This window comes from Rhinichthys klamathensis, unplaced genomic scaffold, assembly GCF_029890125.1.
Source record: "Rhinichthys klamathensis goyatoka isolate OS25496 unplaced genomic scaffold, OSU_Roscu_1.1 h1tg000071l_1, whole genome shotgun sequence".
In the NCBI taxonomy this organism is placed as follows: domain Eukaryota; kingdom Metazoa; phylum Chordata; class Actinopteri; order Cypriniformes; family Leuciscidae; genus Rhinichthys; species Rhinichthys klamathensis.
In genome coordinates, this window is record NW_026606614.1 from 19,391 (window position 1) to 41,241 (window position 21,851).

The 21,851-nt window shown below is 38.5% G+C and overlaps 1 protein-coding gene across 2 annotated transcripts; it reads right to left on the bottom strand.

Annotated features, from left to right (window-relative positions):
• Window positions 1-1,050: 1,050 nt before the first annotated feature.
• paqr3a (progestin and adipoQ receptor family member IIIa) lies at window positions 1,051-20,111 on the bottom strand. Of its 2 annotated transcripts, none has more exons than XM_056250557.1 (7): window positions 19,734-20,111; window positions 6,487-6,708; window positions 6,145-6,307; window positions 5,349-5,504; window positions 2,140-2,337; window positions 1,814-1,904; window positions 1,051-1,623 (listed from the first exon to the last, which is right to left on the bottom strand). In XM_056250557.1, exons 1-7 carry the CDS (start codon window positions 19,889-19,891, stop codon window positions 1,481-1,483), a joined length of 1,131 nt encoding a protein of 376 aa, XP_056106532.1. In that variant the 5' UTR covers window positions 19,892-20,111; the 3' UTR covers window positions 1,051-1,480. The 2 variants fall into 2 exon arrangements, with proteins under 2 accessions (XP_056106532.1, XP_056106533.1); XM_056250558.1 differs by lacking the exon at window positions 19,734-20,111 and adding an exon at window positions 7,756-7,794.
• Between the last annotated feature and the right edge of the window lie 1,740 nt (window positions 20,112-21,851).

Genomic DNA, 21,851 nt, shown 5'->3' on the forward strand with positions numbered 1-21,851 from the left:
TATCAATAATCATATGTTCCACTACGTCTGTATGTACTTACCGGTAACCTACAATCATGAACAATTAGAGCTCTCATAGAAAGGGAAAAGAATGGGCTAAAAGCAGTTTCATGTATTTATATACCAGTCATTTGTTTGAAGCAAATTTTAAAATTCAATTTTAGTCACCAAAGGTATGACGCATGAAGGGTATCACAATTTAACTGAATTTAAAAGGGCCATTTAGATACATTTATAATGTTACTGAATGTCTGCAGTTGGAACATTTCAAGACCAAAACAGCATTTTATTTGCAAACAATGCAAGATTTGTTATTGTTTTTCTTACATAGTACTACACTCTAACAATGCAATAAAAGCTTCTTTTGGAGATCATGAGTCCATGTGTTGTTTTCTAACTAAGACAATGTCATTAAAATAATTGTCATTACAACTTCAGTTGAAAAAAAAAACAAAGTGAAAGTTTATTCAGCTGTACTGTAGAAATGCATATCCCAACATATTACCAATGTGGTAAAAATAAGTTAAAAGTGTTACATTGTGCAGCGTCATGAAAAACACCACGTCACCCTACCATTAAGCACTGAAGACACATTGTTCTATGGTTTAAAAAACATACAATTGCATGGCTGTACATTGTTCACTGTTGTAAGGCAGAACATGTACTGAAACCATGTAACTATTTTAATTACAGTCCTAACTTAGGGACTTGATCAACAGATTACAAACCACTGAAATGCTATATACAGAGTAGTGGTAAATGCATTAATTGCATGAGAGAATTTTTTAATTAGTAATGATAAACTAAACAAAAGTTAAATAAAAAGTCATTAGCCTACATCAATACAAATAATCCTGATGCATGTATTTACAACATGGCAATGCTGTGCGGCACTCTGCAAAATGTAATTTTCACCATTTTAAGACCTTTGCTTATTTCAATATGGAACAAATCTCTTTGGTTTATTCAATGTTGTAAACAAGACTAAATAAAGTCTCATTTAGACTAATGTTGTATACATTAATTAAAAAATTCACACAAACTCAAAAACAAATAAAAATGTGGAATTATTAAGCTTGTGAATCGTTGAATTTTAGGTTCAAATACAAACAGCAAACAACAAATACTATTGAGCAGACACAATACTGAATGCTTTGCCCCACAGAACTCAAGAAGTACATTTGTAGATGTAGAAGCCCACGCATGCAGATGCTGTAAAATGGTGCTTCACCTTGATTTTTGAAAGTGCTTTTAAAAGCCTAACACTGCTTACCTTAATCAAGTGCCTATTTATTTCTATTTAGACTGACACATCTAGGCACTTAAACAAAATGTATAAAAAGTGTCAAAATAGCTCACAATGAAAAATAAAAATCCATACACCACACACTCATATTTAATAAACACTGAATGTGTTCAAGCTTAAAGATCGTTTAAAATACAGCCGTCTTCAGCCATGTTCCTCCGATCCCACATTCCACTAGGAATGAAGATGGTAGTCTGGGCAAGGGTGAGAGTGACGGTAGCTGGTTATGAAAAGTGCAGACTTATGCCACCAGTAGAACATGAGCACCACCAGTATGTGCCAGACCTGATGGCTGGAGCCCAAGTAGTTCAGCTGACCTAGAGATTACAAAAAGAGCATCAAACCATTAATTAACTTGTCTGAGGTTGGTTCTCGCTTAAGCCAGGTGTGGTCCTTTGGTTTAGTCCATCACAACTTCTTTCTTTTACAGTATCACATTTGACAAGTGAGACGCAGCCCTGCTTTCATGAAAGCTGAAAAAATTAGAAATATGAAATTTAACAGTACCTGGAAAATAACGCTCTGGAACTTTGGACATGTAGAAGATGATAGCAGCTACAGCAAGCACATACATTATCAGCACTCTGGGAATAAATTCCTAAAAAAAATTGAAAATTTTTTGGTAGGTTTGTATATATATGGTAAAAAAGTCTGGCAAACATACATTTAATAATTATTATTATAGCTGTTATACATAAATGAATAATATTTTGTTTTTAAATTGGGAAATGATCTATACATTTTATAATAATATTAACATTTGTATAGTCTACATTATTATCAACATAAATTACTGGCATATATAAAAAAAAACCTGATGTGAGGACTCTTACCTGGACTATGTCTGAGCTGAAACCCCCACTGAGCCAGATCCAATGAAAGGTAGGGATTAGGCCGTATCCCGCTACAGCACAGAATATAACAGAGCGAAGCTTCTGCCACTTCTTGGTCAAGTAATGAGGGTGTATCTGGGCAAAGAACACTGCCAGCATCATGGCCAGAACGGTTACCAGGTACACCTGCCGCCAGTACTGCAGATAGAGATACAAACCAGACAAAACATGAACCGAAAACTCACGAAAGTCATCTTAATGTGCACAACACGCACAGAAAAAAAATCACTTCTTCTGTAGGGGAAAAAAACAGTGCAAAAAAAAAAAGCAATGGAGAAATCGGTCTCTCTTTCTCTTGGGGCGCTTGGCTGATTGAGTAGTCATCCAAAAAGCAAAGCTAAACACTTGGCAGGGGGAGAGTGGAGATGGCTCACCCACGTGTGAATGTCATATGGTGGGGAACAGGAGTGACGGAGTGGGTCCACGAACACGGCCATCTGCTTTGGGCTGGAGCAGATTTCTGCCGCATTCTGGGGCACAATAAGCCAGCACTTCCAATATGTGGGGAGAACCATGTGGAGCAGCGTGGCCAAAAGCGCTGGTGCTCGGCAAACAGCAAGTGGGAGTAGAGGGGACGAGAGCAATCAGCTTGCTCAGGATATCCAAGATCCAAGCTTTCAGAAAACTGCACCAAAATCTTGAAACAAAGAAGATTTCACGCCAAGCGGCACCTCGTCGTTTTTATACAGGCAGTACAAAGCCGCTCCACAGGGGGTCCATTGTGCAAACTAACAGGAAGGGAGGAATAAACTATCATACAACATAATCAAAGATACTCTACCACAGTGTTACAGTAATCTCACGGGAAAAGTCAACATGCGACAGTGTGCACTTCCAACTTTCCTATTAAATCGTTCATACTATTCCTCGTTTTTAAAGGAATAGTTAATTTACTCGCCCTCATGTTGTTCCAAATCTATCTGACTCTCTTCTGTGGAACACAAAAGAAGATATTTTGAAAAATGTTTTTGTTTGTATAATAAAAGTCAGTGGGGTCCGATGTTGTTTGAATTCCAATCTTCTTTAAAATATCTTCTTTTGAAGAAAAGAGAAAGTCATATGTTTAGAACGGCATGAAGGTGAGTAAATGATGACAAGGGTCCTTTTCGGGTGAGTGACTCTTTTCAGTCACTTTGTATAAAAGCATCTGCTAAAGGAATAAATGTTAATGTGAACTCCAATAGAATAATGGTCTTTACTAAACACATATAAACAGTCTCTCCATGTAGTATTCACAACGCACACACACACACCAGACTGTTTTCCCCAGGAATAGGTGAACTCTTGCTCTGTATCTGTTGCACAGGTAACATATGCCCACAAAAAAAGCAGGCCAACCATCTGCTAGAGACCACAGTGGGACGATGCACCTCAAGCCACCTAATTAATCTACCCTTGTCCACATTGGCCATGACCGTCGATCGCACAGTGTAAAGACTCTCCATGCCATTCTTATGGAACCCTATGTGTCCTACTTGGATCCGACTCCACCAATAAACACTTATTACTTCATTTATGAAGTTATGGGAAGCGTACCTCCAGTGCCACCTTCACCAATGGTTTAGTTCACTTCAGTACACTTTATTTTGCCCAAAGGGAAATTTGTCTTGACTAATGGCACTAACATACACACTGACCAATGACCATACACATTACACAATACACACACAACGGCTAGAACACAATGACTTTTTCATCAGTAAGCGGGCAACAGAATCACAAGCCTATAGCATTATTAGACAACGCAAAAATACATCCTAAAAAATTCTATTACACTCACTTATTTAGTATTCTGACTGAGGTAGGTATAAAGGATACCTACTTAATTTTCCGCGTTCCTATACTTTGGACTTTCAACTGATTGTACCTGCACACAGGTAACCTACACTCACCTAAAGGATTAGTAGGAACACCATACTAATACTGTGTTTGACCCCCTTTCGCCTTCAGAACTGCCTTAATTCTACGTGGCAAAGGTGCTGAAAGCATTCTTTAGAAATGTTGGCCCATATTGATAGGATAGCATCTTGCAGTTGATGGAGATTTGTGGGATGCACATCCAGGGCACGAAGCTCCCGTTCCACCACATCCCAAATATGCTCTATTGGGTTGAGATCTGGTGACTGTGGGGGCCATTTTAGTACAGTGAACTCATTGTCATGTTCAAGAAACCAATTTGAAATGATTCGAGCTTTGTGACATGGTGCATTATCCTGCTGGAAGTAGCCATCAGAGGATGGGTACATGGTGGCCATAAAGGGATGGACATGGTCAGAAACAATGCTCAGGTAGGCCATGGCATTTAAATGATGCCCAATTGGCACTAAGGGGCCTAAAGTGTGCCAAGAAAACATCCCCCACACCATTACACCACCACCACCAGCCTGCACAGTGGTAACAAGGCATGATGGATCCATGTTCTCATTCTGTTTACGCCAAATTCTGACTCTACCATCTGAATGTCTCCAAAGAAATCGAGACTGATCAGACCAGGCAACATTTTTCCAGTCTTCAACTGTCCAATTTTGGTGAGCTCTTGCAAATTGTAGCCTCTTTTTCCTATTTGTAGTGGAGATGAGTGGTACCCCGTGGGCTCTTCTGCTGTTGTAGCCCATCCGCCTCAAGATTGTGCGTGTTGTGGCTTCACAAATGCTTTGCTGCATACCTTGGTTGTAATGAGTGGTTATTTCAGTCAAAGTTGCTCTTCTATCAGCTTGAATCAATCGGCCCATTCTCCTCTGACCTCTAGCATCAACAAGGCATTTTCGCCCACAGGACTGCCGCATACGGGATGTTTTTCCCTTTTCACACCATTCTGAAATAGTTGTGTGTGAAAATCCCAGTAACTGAGCAGATTGTGAAATACTCAGACCGGCCCGTCTGGCACCAAAAACCATGCCACGCTCAAAATTGCTTAAATCACCTTTCTTTCCCATTCTGACATTCAGTTTGGAGTTCAGGAGATTGTCTTGACCAGGACCACAACATTGAAGCAACTGCCATGTGATTGGTTGACTAGATAATTGCATTAATGAGAAATTGAACAGGTGTTCCTAATAATCCTTTAGGTGAGTGTATATTGTTTACCAGAGGGCAATTATGGGAATGATCAGATAACATTTGACTGGAGCAGCGGCCCCTGCACGTACGTTATTGCAGTAGAATGCATAGAACACTCCTGGAATGTAACAGCCTATGATTCCGATAGAGATCCCGGCGTAGTCAAGTGCCATCCATCGGCGGCTGTTTTTTTCGGATCGGTGGCAGCAGAATAGGTGAAAGCCCACAGAACACAGCATGCACACCTAGGCAGAAGATGTGAAGTGTTCAGATACAGATGATTTTATAGGCCATATATGCAGATTGATATATGCAAAGTTTTCACAATACAAAAGCTCAAACTCACATGATGAACCCATACAGCCAAACAAAGATGCTATTTATGTCTTCATGAGAGAATATGCAAGGGTGGTGTAGAGGCACTTTGCCTAATCCTGATGCTTTAGAGAATAGTTGCCAAGGATAGAATCTGCCATTTCTGTCTATTACGATGGTACGAGAGCAGCCGATAACGGATCTAGAATTAGGCGGGACTGAGTTTAGGTGATAAAATCATAAGTTTTAACTCTAATCCCTGGCAACAGTGAATGTGGAAAGCCTGGTCCAAGGATCATATGAAGACTTTTTGATTGAGAGTGCTGATCTAAGATCAGTTTTTATTGAAAAGGATGGAGCTGATCCAAACAAGCAACCATGGTTAGAGATAATTTGTTTGTCATGCCAAAAAACAGAAACACTTTATCCACTGCTAACTACTGTTTTAACTATTCAAGTTTATACAGAGACTTAAATTCACCTCTGAACTGCTTAGGTTTTTTTCTCCTTTTGAATTAGCCTACCTAAACATGATATTGTGATGGCATGATGCAAGCAGCATGGTCATACCTGGAAGCAGAACAGACCTATGGAGTAGATGACATAGTCTTCTCTGGAAGCTCCTAACATCGGCAACACCGCCAACAAGTCATAAACTCCCAGCGTGAAGAACAGGAAGAACCCCAACAGATGACTCCAGATGTTTACCGTCTCATTGGACAGAACGAAAAGGCTACAAAACAGAGATAACAGGCGTCTATATCACCATTTCTTCCAAGAGCTAAGGTCATGTTATTCTCTCAAGAGGTTGAGCAATGCATCTATATTACATAATTAAAATTACGCAAAAATATTGCTATTGAAAAAACACACTCTGCATAAATACACAGTGGTTAAATATAAGACACGCACCTTTTAATGCACAGTCTAGAGGTCAGATAGGCTCTGTAGCCATCAGTGATATAAGGATTTTCCCGTAGGAATCCCGGCACCTGCTCGTAAGTGTACAGGCGGATTCCTCTGGGCACCAGAACAGGCCAGTACTGGTAACTGCCCAATTCAATGTACTGGGCATTCTTCAGCACCTTCGCTGACGGCATGATGATAATGTCACCCAGTCTCAACCTCAAAGTCCTACAGACACACAACATTTAATGGATATGTTTCCATAAATATCTGACAATGTTGACAAAAAGTGGACAGCTGTGTAGTGGAATTGTATAAAATATCATAGTTTTAATTGCCCTCCTCTAGTAGCATTTCATTATTTATTTCATGAAGTATTGAGCTATGATCTGAGGGCAGACGGTTTTTAGGGGTAGTGAATGATAATGTAATGCCATAATATCAGTGTTGTTATTGTTAACTAAGATTATTAAAAATGGTTTTCATTAATTGAAATAAAGCCAAATATATATAAATTAGATAAAATCAACTTAGAAATGCTGCCTTGGCAACTAACTGAAATAAAATAAGCTGAAGTACTAAAATTAACCGAAAAATAAAACTAAAATTTAAATAGAGCTATAAAATAAAATAAAATAAAAAAATAAAAAATGACAAAACAAAAGTACTAAAATCAAATGTAAACAATAGAAACTCAAAATATATAAAATTGAACAATTCAAAATATTTTCTAAATACATAAAATATAAAAGTATATAATACTAAAATAACACTGCACGACACATAAAATGTGATGGAACAGTAAATTTGTGTAAAGAAAGAACATTAATGATTTATTTCTGAATCATTTAAAAGTAAATATTTTAAAAGGCAATAGAAGGACAAATTGTGGGGGTTTGTCCTGTGCGAGTACTGCTCGTGTTCATGGATACTGTTTGAAAAACAAAGCATCAGGGCTGTATGCATAAAATACAAATTTCACACCTTATTTAGAACGAAAACTATGGTGAAATAACATGAATAGAAGCAAATTGAGCTGCAGAAACAGACGTCACTGTCCCTGTCCAACAAGTATAAACCTACTGAGCAATCAAACTATTTATTTAAATAAAATCAATACTAGCCATAATTACCTTTATCACTAAATTAGCTATCAAATTCACAGTAGCCTACTGTCTAAATGGATAAACGGCTACATGCTAATCACATAGCTGTATAACGTTAGTGGGTTTATTTCAGAAACGGATTAAAGTGTTCACTTAATCCTGAACTTACCATTGATCAGATAAATATCTGCATCGAAGAATCCGCGTTTGTAAGGCTCATGGGTAACATTAATATCCAATGTTCAGACTCATGTTAGCCCGGTGAGAGCAGCAGGAAGTTGTACTGTCTGTTACTAGCTGCTAACAGGCTAATAAAGAGATTATTTCATGTCACATGTAACCTCAGGCATAAATCCGTCTTCTATCCAATGACTATTTACCAATGATCTCACATTCAATATAATAACATTTTATAATAATTTACATTTTAATAAAATTGTAAAAATTTTATATTTGACCTTACAATCTAAGAAAGCTTGTCACACTCTTTGTTCTGTTGATCAATTCTCTATGAATTGAATTGTCTTTTCTGAAATGATTCCTTCCTGCTGAATGTTTATTGGAAGTGTTTATCCACTGAAAATACCAGCCACAAAATAGCATTCATATTTCATCGACTGAATTGAGACCTGTAGGTGGCAGACTGCTGTCAACACGTTTTGAAGAAGACTTTCTCTTTTCATACATCTCAGGTGTAATCTTGTGTGATACTCCTCTGGGGCTAGAATCACACTAAATCTTCCCTCAGCTATTACACCCAAGATAATTACCTCCTCAAGTGGGAGTGTGTTCTTCATTAGCACTCCTAATTCACCTTTCAGCACTTCACTCTTAAAGGTTGTCAACAGCACTGCCAAGACAATTTGCCTGACTGCAGCAAATCCACCATGTCAGCAATAGAGCATTATTTCCACTTAGTTTTGTCATGGCCTTTTTATGTAATAATTATGATTTTTTTGTGTGTGTCAGAATTACAACTTAGGTCATAATTTTGACTTTTTTGGTGTTGTAATTATGAATTTCTTAGTCATAATTTCGACTATGTCATCATTTCTTCTTTTTATGTCAAGTCATAATTTCACATTTACCCCCGGCCCTTGTCTGTGAGAAAAAAATGTCCCAGACTAAAATGCATGTTTGAATTGTTTTAACTAAAAGCAACTTGCACGAACATATTTTAAGATATTGTTTTGTTTTGTTTCGTTTTGTCTTTTTTTCTAAGGCACGTTTATTAAAGCTACTTTATTTGAACTAAAGCCTAATCCTGGCTTAATCTAAGCCCTGTCTGTGAAACTCAAAACTTCATCTCATAACTACAATTTGGTCTTGTCTTAATTTAAACTTTCCGTCATAATTAGGATATAGCCTACAAAAGCATGATTTTTTTTTTTTATGTGGCAGAAATAGGCTTCCATACATTTGACATATCTTTTTAATTGAACCTTTTTTGGGGGAAATGGAGAAGACATTTAGAAGTGTCTGATTTGATCTAAAAAAACAGGTTGCGTATCTGTCTTGACCTTACTGACTGATTTATAATTGACTTTACTGTCACCGAGGAGACACCAAAACTCTACATACAGCTTTACCTTTTTCAACCTCTCTACGCTCAATCATTTTTCCATTACGATTCGCCCTCTCAACCTCGTTTCTTGTAGCAAGCCAGCCGCCACACACGGTTCTCCACTGGTGCCCATGATATTGCCCCCAACCAAGAGCAGGCATCAAGTCCAATAACAAGGACACAGTCATTGTTAGAAGAGGTTGGCCAAGTGTCTTGCTGAGAAACTATCCAGCGAGTAAAAGACATTGCCACCGTGACAGCGGCCTCGCTAAGGCCCGTCAGTGCTCCCCTGCTCTGATCGCTTTTATTTATAATCTCCGCCACGAGACATCTGCTGCCGCCGTGCCTCTGTCCTTGCCGTCCACACAGAGGGTGCACATCAACGTTTCCACCGCAACCTGCACCGAAGTCCAGCTCGCAGGCGGGAGACACCACACTTTGCTCCAATAGGATGTGTGTCGTGTCCGATCCCGCTCCCTGGAGACTGATTAACACGATACGGGGAACGGAGGGAGGCTTCGGGAGCACTCAGACTGATACTTACACGATCAGAGTGCCTTTGTTTGTTTGGTGTCTGTAGTCTGGTCACAAGACTATTTTGGGGAGCTGACACTTTGAGAGCGCTCTGGAGCCATCTGACGAGGCCTTTGCCGCCGGTTCCTGAACAGTGGGAAGTCAAGCAGGCCACTGCACCGGCCTTGATGCAAAATGGCACAGGCAGTTTTGTGTTTTTGAGCAAAAACAAGACCACATGCAGTTTCAAATGTCACTTGGCACGCTTTTCCTCAAAGGAATGACTAGACTAATTCAATTTTTGTAACCCCTTTTTACCTATCCTCAGATTGCACCTACTATTCACTTGCGTGAATAGTGGAAGCGAAATAGTCATAATTTCATTAAATAAAACCAAAAAGAGGCCCTTGTCTAGATCTACTAGATTTGACATGAACATAAATCTTAATTACAATGCAGTTAAATGACTAATTCTTTTAGTGCACTGACTTGCATTGTAAGTGAATATATGTGGTTGTTACCTATAAGCATCAATTGGGTTACACATTAATATGTCCGTGTTACAATGTAATTATACATTTAAATACTGAGTAATAATAATTATCTGTACTTACTATATAGGGTAAGTGTTGGTTTAGGGTTAGTTGTATGTAATTATGCCTAATTTATAGCTATTGCAATATGTAGCCTATAACCCAATGTACTCAGTCATATGAATATGACTTTATCAAAACCAGTTAATTGGCATGTTACCACATGAAATGCATTTGAACTGTATGTACTTACACTCTTTTATTGTGTTCATAATTTTTTTCCTGCTTCACAGAAGTTCAATTGAGGCAATGAGATTTTAGCTTAGTGAAAGTTCCATCTGCATAACAATATTGGGAGGAATTGAGCTTTAATATAAAGGCATCCTCTTTTTTTCACTTACAATTATCTCTTCAATAAGATGTACATCTGGCCCCAAGACTATAATTCCCCAGAGGCCAAAAGAAAGGGAAAACAATTTCCAAAATAAGCAAGAGATTAGGTCAGACAATACAATTGTTCTTCTGCATTTAGCATTTGATGGAACGAGATTAATATCTTGTGATATTAATGACTGTTTTCTGTGTGTCACTTTTTCTGTCAGCATAAAATACTCTAAATCCTCATTTATGGGGAAAATCTTAAGCCTGGCTATGGGACTCAAGCAGACATGCTAAGCTTTTTGGCACTGCGGGTACTTATTATTTGTTTGTTTTTTAACCCCTTTAACAATGCCAAATATACACTTCGTTATAAAAATTATTATTATTACATATTGCCATTACAAAGCCCTTTTTTTCTTTGATGATGTAAAATAAATAGAATATTCAGGGATTTAAAGACCAGCTGTTGAGGGGGAATTGGTTCACCAATAAAGTTCTCTTGTCTTTTTTTTTTTAATGTTTTTTTTTTACATTTATTATTAGGAATGCATTTTGAGATGGACCATGATATGATACTGAAAGAAAAAAACATCACATTATAGAACAATATGATTTTCAATCATCTTTTCTTTTCTTTTTTTTAAACGCTCCTCGACAAATGCTGAATTTTTTTGCTTAATGTACACTTTTAAATTATTAAAATGGGTATTTTACCATAAATGCCAGAATTTGCAAAGAGAATAGGCTATGTGAAATCTATTTCCTCCTGTAGATGTCACCCTGTATCTATTTTCTGCTACACAACAGTTTTTACAAAAATCAAATGCATAATCTACATTCAATGTAGGCTACTATACATTTTGTAATTGTAAAATAAATTCATGGAGAACATATACTACATTTAAGCAGTTATTAGCCTACGTTAAAAGCTAAAAGCATACAACTCTGAATGAAGTGCTGACATTAATAATTTAATATTTTAATCACTTTAAATTGAATTATTTCATACAATTTTATACAATTAAATTTACACAATACTGCTAAAACGGTGATTTAAAAAAAAAAAGTGTCTCAAAAGACATGACGGTTCTGGTGTGCCGACCTGAAGTCTAGTGATAACTGTGGATCTGTAGATCTAAGAATATCCACTAGATGGTACTGTGGTAACTCATTTATTTACCGTCACCGCTCATCTATGCTATTTACATGGCCTAAAATCTTTCCTTCACTTTTAAATAGAATATTTTATACAATCACAGTCCCGTGGAAACATTATCAAACACTATAGGGAATCTGCAACTAAATGTATTAATTAGTTTGTAATAAAACAAATGTGAGTAAGAACTAGCTCAGACAAGCTCAATGCAACGAGAGTCAATTGTCAAACACATTTTCAGGCATTTAATACTTATGAATAGAAATACATTTCTTATTTGAGAGCTTTGACCCTTATCACAGAAATGTGAAATGTGTTTTGTCATTCTGGCTTCCAACACTATACGACTGGATTATTGTTTTTATTCTAGGGGTCATTTCATTGCAAAGATTAGAATTAGCAAACCCACAGTAATGGATTTCTCCCATCACGGGGCATAAATGATGATTCTTTTTTCATTTGTGGACGATAACTCCATCTAGCACAGATGCCAATGAAAATTACAGCCTTCTCTTGAGCGACCGAATTACGCTGATTCTATGTTGTTGATGCATCCTTGCACGTGGACGGCCGTGATTGAGGTAGACTGTCTAGGACCTGCTGCTTTTCCCTGATATGGAGGGGAGAGCAAGAGGCAGTACGGTGGAGGGGAGGGAGGGCCGTCTGCCCTCCACGGCCCTGTTTCTCCTCCCGCCACAGGACTACCTCACGCCCAGGCTTGTTTGCGGGATTGGCACTAATTCAGCAGAGCCAGCGTCTGACCTCAGCGGCAGCAGCGCTCCGAGCTCCGAGAAGACCCAAGGCGATGCGAGGGATTCACCTCAACCGAGGGGAGGGAGGGATGGCTGGGTAGGTGGGGGTGTCTCAAGGTCAGTTAGGGGGGTCTGGGAATTGGGGTGGAAGGAGAGACTAATGAGATTTTCATTCTCTCTTTCTCTCCAGTGCTGGTGGCATCACCTTGCAACCCCCTGTCAATCTACCACCTTTCATCAGCTGAGAAGGACAGAGGGGTGTAGGCGGAAGAAAACGAAGGAAAAATACTGTTTATTTTTTAACAGGACTGTTAATCTATTTGGACTGGGGTAATAGAACATTTGCCTGGCACCTGCAGAGTGCCGTCTGTGGGAACGTGGGGTTGTGACATTCCCCCTAAATATGCTGAGCTTTCTCTCACCTCTCATCAAACAGTGTGATCTTTATGGACTGTATCATATTGTGCCGTAATGTGCTTTATTGTCCACAGAATAAGCTTTTCTTAAAGGTAATTGGAAACCTGGAAATGGCTGCTATCGGCTGATTTTTAAATACATTATTTCTGAAATGTGGCCTGGGTAATGACCCTGTCGGTGTAAAATGTAAGATTTATCTTGGCAGACAAAATTGATCCATTTCACCTTTGTCTAATGGAATTTTTTATCAGGGATTATCTGTTTATGTAAATGAGCGTTGCCTTGGAACAGGGAAATAAAAGGAGCTTGAGAGGGCAGTTAATCTAACACTTGACACGTCAATGTGGACATAACGCATACAGAGTACTCTCTCTCTCTCTCTCTCTCTCTCTCTCTCTCTCTCTCTCTCTCTCTCTCTCTCTCTCTCTCTCTCTCTCTCTCTCTCTCTCTCTCTTTTTCTGTTGGGGTTGAAATGGGAGGGATTCTGTCCCAGACATTACCAGGAATTCAAATTGGGACCCTCATTTCCAAAACACAATGGCTATATAAATAAGGATTGAGATAATATCTAGGAACACTATGGCATCATCGATTAAAATAAAATGCTTTTGAAATCTAATTAGGATTTTATCATAATACAAGACATCAAAATTCAAAATGTTTGTGGGTTGTTACTGTATATATAGTTGTATTGTGTATACATTTATATGTAGATATATCTAAATATATCTACATTTAGATCTATGAATCAAACTGTTTAAATAAATTTTAAATATAGAACATACATTTGTTTTATTAATCAGTATATAGGCTATATATGATTGGTTGGTGCCAATTAATAGATTAATGGATCGGTTAGATGTGAAATATAAATAGCCCTAATATTTTTTTAGTCACATAAAAATCTAAATGGACCATGCTTTGTTTTGTTTTTTAATAAAATTGTAGTGTTTATTATAAATGACACTGTTAAAAATACAAAAACTGTCTGCCTTCTTAAGTTTTTAAGGACAGTCAACTTGGGTATAAGTCATTTCAACTTTGACTTATTCAACATTTTCAACAATATTAAACTGACTTAAATGAGTTGAACCTTGTATGGCTTATAAAAAAGTTGAAAATTGCTAAACATATTTTAATGAGTTAAAAAATATTGCCATGACTTATTGATCAAATAATTTTTTACAGTGCATGCACAAAATCATGTGCCCTCATAATCTTTCATCAAAAACATTGACATCCCCTTCTCCTCGCAACGACATCTCTTCTCTGATGATGCGTGTACCCAGAAGAAAAAGAAAAAAAGACGATAGCAATTTATCAGACAATCAAATATATCTTCGTTTTGCATAGTTTTACCTTACAACATGGTCTCACGCCCCACATATCTTAAGACACATTTGAAATGTTTAGTAATGGCCTTTGGCCACAAGGATAACTTGAAATCAACATAATGTAGGACTGCATTTACAGCTCTATTAACCTCTGTGCAGCTTGTATCGTGGTCAATGTTGTGTTTTCAACAGGGCAACCTATCATTTCGCCCTGAAATATGTTTATTTGGTGGCTGTCCAGTCTCTGACAGAGAAGTCACTTACAAGAAGGCCGTTTGGATTGACAAGGCCTCCTCGGACGTATCTGCGGCGCTTCTTCGGATATGATGTTTTATGAGGGGCCTCGTGTTGTTGGTAGCATCTCGGTATGACAGCGATGCTATGTTTTGAAATACAGCCCAGGATCTCCACTGAGAGAGACAAATGGAAATTTAGCATGTGCACGGCTAGTCCCAGGGCAGCCACATTGTCAGCTTTACTAAGGCAAGCATTGCCCTGATGGAGTGTCAGACATGCCAGTGTACTGTACGCTATGGGGAACTCCATCACTGTTCCAACTACTGACTGGTGTCAAGGGGCCCTGAGACAGACCCTCGTCCCTAAGCCTCTCTAAGCCCATCCATGAAGGGCCAACAATTATTGAACAGGCAGCAGATGCATAGCAGTGCTTGAGGAGCCACAGTGAGCAGGAAATGATCTGAAATGCATCCTGTACTCTGAATTTTTTAGACTGACTGATTGATAGAGTGATTTTTTCTGTTACATGTACTGTAGTTGCTTGTCCACGCTGGTTGTCATAGTACATATGAAAACTCATGTTCATCATGAGTGATACTTTAGCAATGGATGCTTCGCCATTTTTCAGGAAGGCAGGATTCAAATTCTTTGCAGAAAATAATGTTAAAAACTGAAAAGACCGATATGCAATCTTTTAATGAGGCATTTGCATTTTTGAGTGATGATAAAACGGTGAATATAATCTGATCTTATTAAATAGATTTACATTTTAATACAAACTGACTTACATCACATTCAATGTATAATTTATTTCAATGCATGCATGGCATGGGAATTGAACCCATGACCTTTGGCATTGTAAGTGCTATACTCTACTGTTTGAGCTACACCTACAGAAATTCAAAACATTTTCTGTACAAAGGTGGTTTGGATCAGGCTTGTAAAAAAATGAATTTTCTCTCCATTCACAAGTTCACACTTACATATAATTAGATAGAGTAAAGGTTTATGCGTATTTGGCGTGCTGTCCGGGGGAGGGATCCGAGCTCGGAATTTGGCCCAAACCCAGAGTAGCTACTCCTCCCCGTGCTCGGAATAGTTAGGACTAAAAGTGTGGAGATGGGGTGGTGGAGGAATGCTGATAAACTGTCAACGAACAGAGGTAAGTCTGCTGTATATACCTCTTATATAATAATAATAATAAAAAATATAAGGTCATATATAGTTCAGAGTTAACAATAGAGTCCATGTTTGTCTTTATTTAAAGCAACACCAAGGAACTTTTCCTCTGCGCTCTCTGTTTATCCAGCACCGGCTTTGGAATCAACAATGGCCACAGACAATTTGAGGAAGTGGTGGGTGAAGTGACGTATGCCTTAAGCAGTTTAATTTTGTAGTTCTTTTTGTGCCCCGGTTACTACCCGAAACCCGAAGTTACATAGTGCAAGTAAAAGCGATACAGACCACGTCAGGCTATGGTAGACGTGTCATTTAACATATTGTAAGTCGATGTACCATCACAAGAGTCTTGGAAATATATTATGAAGGTTGAAAAACTACATAGTGTTACTTTTATTTAAGCTAAATACCAGTTTTTGATAATTGGGAGCTCAAGTCAAGGGATTTTGCTTTTACAGATAAAGCAGTTGGTTGGTGGGTATGCAAGCACACTGCAACAGTGAAGTGTCTTCGTGGGCTTCAAATAGGACAGAACATCTCCATCAAGGTACTTCAATCACTTCAGCTCAGATTCTGAAAGTAAGATGAAAAGGGAAATGCACTTCTCCACTCTAGGTGCAATGGGAGCTTTGTACAATTAAAAGACTTTCAGATCACCAGAGGCATTAAAAATGAATCCCAGCCACTAAATGGACTATCTCCACACTCATCAGAGATCATACGGCTCCTAGTGGAAATCTGTGACAGCTGTTAAGAAAAGACCTCACTAATACACTCGAGCATAAATGCACACATAAGCATATGAATGCATAAGTGAGACTGTCTTTACTACATGTGGAGTTTTTTATGTATTTCAACAAAGTCCTGAACATACTGGATGGATAATGATTTATTGAAATTGTCCCCTGACTCTCCTGATGAACCTTCAAACAGTGTGAGACAGAACACTGACAAATCTTTTTTTGACTGTCTTCTTTTTATACTATTTGTAAATGGTGTCTCTCGCCAGTAATCTGGAATACATACCAAAGACACTTTAACAACAGCAGCATTGCTCTTTCTGGAAACAAACAACATTATCATAAGATTCATGATGTATACAACACCTACCGCATGCAACCGCACGCGGCCTAGTACTTCAGACTGTTTCCCGACTGCTTTGTTCCCCCCTGGATGTCAGAGCGCCGTCCTGATGGTAATTTGTTGCTAATCAGCTGTCAGCTCACAAGTGATGATGAGGCGATCATTTTGCAGTGGCGGTAGGTAATGGCCTTAAAAGTCACAGAGTCAATGTCAATGGGATCTCTCAGATTCAATCAGGAAGAAGCCATGACGGATGGCCCCTGCTGACATAACCACTCATTTTGAGCCCAAGCATCTGGGCCCTAGTAAATAACCATCAGAGGGTGGGTCCAAGGGACAGGTCATTAGCCATGAGAAAAATAAATATCTCTTCTCTATGAAGGCTGCAAGTCATTTAGCACAGACTAGGAAATTTTACTCAAGATTAAGTATGATGAGCTAATATGAGTCAGAGGAGGCTGTACCGCATAGCGCTGTGATGAGACAGAGAGGAAATTCATACGCAGGATCTGGCTGGTGAATAGGATTTGAAAGATCTGACATGTTGGCTTAGGGGTTGTACAAAAATCCATGCATTGCACAGACCCTTAAAGTATAAACGTTTATAAAGGGACGGATGCTCCTACGCCCCAGAAAATTCCTTGTTAAGCATCTACATGTGGGATTACTGGCAGTTAATAATGTTGGCGGACATCTGTGAAACACCAACCACTCTATCTCTATTCCTTTCTCATTTTGTTTAATGAAGAAGAGCTTTAATTAGCTAATTAAGCTTTTCTGAGACAGAAACTCCCACCCAGCAGGTTAAAGATTTAGTAACTTTGAACTATCCCAGCATTAAGAGCTGAGCAAGGTCATTGATCAAATTCTTGCAGAGAGGACCTAAATTTAGCACTTTATCCAGGAGGAATGCACCACTGTTCTCAAAATGAACTGCAGTTATTCTATTTTTTTTACATGTCTCACTGGAATACTGGATTTTGATTGGTCAATCATGGCATTCTGAGCTCAGAGGTTTCCTAAGGGACCTTTTTCACATTTCCGTGATTGGAACGCGAAAGTAAACTATTGGGTAAACTTCTATAAAGAAATGGAGATTATAGCAAACAGAGTTTGTGAATAGCACTATTGCGTTTCCACAACTTTGCAAGAATGGGGCAACAATGTAGAGAGATCAGCAGTCAGACAAGAGAAAGATGTCAAAATTACGGTTCTGTGAAAATGGTCCATTGTGCCTGTCAATGTTTTAGTCATTCTTTCTCCACTCCAGCCCTTGGGGTCCACTTCCAGAATGCTTTAGATATCTCCCTATTTTTCACTCTAAGAAGCTGATGATTTGAATCAGGTGTTTTAATTTGTGAGACATCTAAAACATTCTGGTAGAAAGTCTGGAATACACTAAATTACTTTTGCCTCATCGCCTTCTTTAACTCACAGCAGACTGGCAGTTAGAATGGTTAAGGATATTCTTCTCTGATTTTGACTAAAGACTATGAAGACAAAAACATTTTTTTTGTGTGTGTGGCTTAATTGTTATGTGGATTAATTACAGATTAAGGTTCACACTCCATTTTAAGAAAATAGTTACACTTTTTACATGTAGGCCTACTTACTATAGTAATAACAGTAGTTTATGCATAATTACAAGTAACCAACACTAAACCACCTTAACCCTAACTGTAACCATTAATATTAATTTTACTCAGTACTTATTTGAGTAAGTACAATGTAACTACGGCACCTTAAAATAAAGTGTAACCCAGATTAATTGTGCATCACAAGACTAATGTGCGTATACAAAGTGGCCCATTTTGATTTAATGCAGACTTTAAGTATTTACGTTTTTTTTTTACTTCAGATTTTTCTTTCGTACATAAAGCCAGTAGTCACCAATAGGCTTTAAAATTGACAGTGATTTTAAACTTGACAAGCAGATAAACATGGTGGTTAAATCCAGTTTTTATCATTCGAGGCTTTTATCTAAAATTAAACCTGTTTGATCTTTTGATCTTTTTGAGCATGTGATTCATGCTTTTATTTCGACCCGTTTGGACTACTGTAATGCACTTTACATTGGCGTGAACCAAACCTCCCTTTCACACCTATTAGTCCAAAATGCAGCTGCTCGTCTGTTAACAGGAACCCGGAAACACGAGCACATTACTCCCATCTTGGCCTCGCTCCACTGGCTCCCTGTACATTTTAGAATACATTTTAAGATTTTAATGTTTGTTTTTAAGTCACTAAATGGGTTGGCACCTCAGTACATCTCTGAGCTCTTGCACACTTACACCCCTTCAAGGTCACTGAGGTCTGCTGATCAGCTGCGGCTGAACGTGCCCAGGACCAGGCTGAAGACCAGAGGCAACCGCTCTTTTTCAGCAGTTGCCCCCAAATTGTGGAATGACTTACCTCCGCACATTAAAGTTGCGCCCACCCTCCACACCTTTAAATCGCGTTTAAAAACATGTTTATTCCCTGGCTTTTGATTCATCATGAGAGCTGCTGTGCATGGTCTTCGTTGTCGCTGTCATTGTTGATGTTATTTGTTTATTTGTTTTTATTTTTATCTCTGTAAAGCACTTTGGGAACCTTGTTGTTTGTTTAAATTGTGCTATATAAATAAAGTGGATTGGATTGGATTGGATTCTTGGTAGAAACTTTAAGATAATAGGACAAATTATACAAAAATTCTCAAATTAAAAAAGTCCACCTATTTATTTATTTGGTAAAAAGCTGTGTAAAACAATACTGACATACAGCATAGTAGGCTACATTCTAACATACAAAGACAAAATGTCCCTCATGTCTCTGTTCTGTCATTAATTCAATTAATAGTAATGACTTGTATCCATCACGCCACACTCAATATAAACATTATCATATTAACCTCCAAAAATCTATTCTCGTTCTATCAACATAATTAATTTAGCCTGCAAGTGGGGGTTATCTGAATAATTGACACCAACTCTAAGATATGAAATATTCATATTCTCACCGCGTGACTGCAATATGATTGCAAATAGCAGGTGTCTCCTTCCAAATGACTTTTGGACCGGGCAGGAGGGTGGCATGTCTGCAGTACTGCAGGACCTCCGGGGTTGAGCACTGACCTTCATGCAGTGGTCCATCTTCACAGTTGAGTTCATGCATCATCTCGGTAACACAGACACGCTGGTCATATATCTCTGTTTCACGCCAGGTCTCACACTCAGCAACTCTGAGGGAAGCACCATTAGGTATAATGCTTTCTCTCTCGCCCTCATTTTGGCAGCCAATATCCAATGGATATTTAGAGAGGAGCACGATGGTGCTGGAGGCAGGGGAGAAATAAATTGGTTTCCTGTTGTCCAGTATAAGAAAGATTAGTGAATAATATCTGAGTAATATTAGAGAAAAAAAAGGTGATGAAATATATTGCACAAGTTATCACAAATCTGGTTTTTGCTTTGTCATAAGGTTGCAACATGCAAATGTGAATTTTTTTTTAATTAATATATATATATATATATATATATACACTCACCTAAAGGATGATTAGGAACACCTGTTCAATTTCTCATTAATGCAATTATCTAATCAACCAATCACATGGCAGTTGCTTCAATGCATTTAGGGGTGTGGTCCTGGTCAAGACAATCTCCTGAACTCCAAACTGAATGTCAGAATGGGAAAGAAAGGTGATTTAAGCTATTTTGAGCGTGGCATGGTTGTTGGTGCCAGACGGGCCGGTCTGAGTATTTCACAATCTGCTCAGTTACTGGGATTTTCACACACAACCATTTCAGAATGGTGTGAAAAGGGAAAAACATCCCGTATGCGGCAGTCCTGTGGGCGAAAATGCCTTTTTGATGCTAGAGGTCAGAGGAGAATGGGCCGACTGATTCAAGCTGATAGAAGAGCAACTTTGACTGAAATAACCACTTGTTACAACCGAGGTATGCAGCAAAGCATTTGTGAAGCCACAACACGCACAACCTTGAGGCGGATGGGCTACAACAGCAGAAGACCCCACCGGGTACCACTCATCTCCACTACAAATAGGAAAAAGAGGCTACAATTTGCAAGAGCTCACCAAAATTGGACAGTTGAAGACTGGAAAAATGTTGCCTGGTCTGATGAGTCTCGATTTCTGTTGAGACATTCAGATGGTAGAGTCAGAATTTGGCGTAAACAGAATAAGAACATGGATCCATCATGCCTTGTTACGACTGTGCAGGCTGGTGGTGGTGGTGTAATGGTGTGGGGGATGTTTTCTTGGCACACTTTAGGCCCCTTAGTGCCAATTGGGCATCGTTTAAATGCCACGGCCTACCTGAGCATTGTTTCTGACCATGTACATCCCCTTATGGCCACCATCTTCCCATCCTCTGATAGCTACTTTCAGCAGGATAATGCACCATATCACAAAGCTCGAATCATTTCAAATTGGTTTCTTGAACATGACAATGAGTTCACTGTACTAAAATGGCCCCCACAGTCACCAGATCTCAACCCAATAGAGCATCTTTGGGATGTGGTGGAACGGGAGCTTCGTGCCCTGGATGTGCATCCCACAAATCTCCATCAACTGCAAGATGCTATCCTATCAATATGGGCCAACATTTCTAAAGAATGCTTTCAGCACCTTGTTGAATCAATGCCACGTAGAATTAAGGCAGTTCTGAAGGCGAAAGGGGGTCAAACACAGTATTAGTATGGTGTTCCTAATAATCCTTTAGGTGAGTGTATGTATATATATATACAGTATATAAAATTTTGAATGAAGTGCATAAAACATTACATTGCGTCAGGGTTTCCCTAACTAGGGTTTGTGAAGGAACTACAGGGGGTTCACAAGTTTATGAAAAGTTAATAATTAAATGTTAAAAAAGTTAAATTCTAATTAATAAATATTTTGAAAATAAAAACATTCAAATAAAGCACAAACTAAAAAAAGATTAAATGTTTTATTTGTTTATGCTGGGCGTCCTCTCAATTTTCCATTATAGTCACCGGACTTGTGGCCAGTCTGTATGTGCAATTCCACAAAACTTTTGAGAGAGGAACATTTAAAAAATAAAAGAAGAATTAGGGAGAATCAATGAATTCGGAATAATTTGCTGCCATTTTGTGA

Coding starts and splice junctions, on each gene's coding strand:
- paqr3a (XM_056250557.1), bottom strand. CDS start 19,891: ATGATGCATGAACTCAACTGTGAAGATGGACCACTGCATGAAGGTCAG. Junction 2,338..5,348: donor ATGCATTCTACTGCAATAAC/GTACGTGCAGGG, acceptor CTCTATCTGCAG/TACTGGCGGCAGGTGTACCT. Junction 1,905..2,139: donor TCAGCTCAGACATAGTCCAG/GTAAGAGTCCTC, acceptor AATTTTTTTTAG/GAATTTATTCCCAGAGTGCT.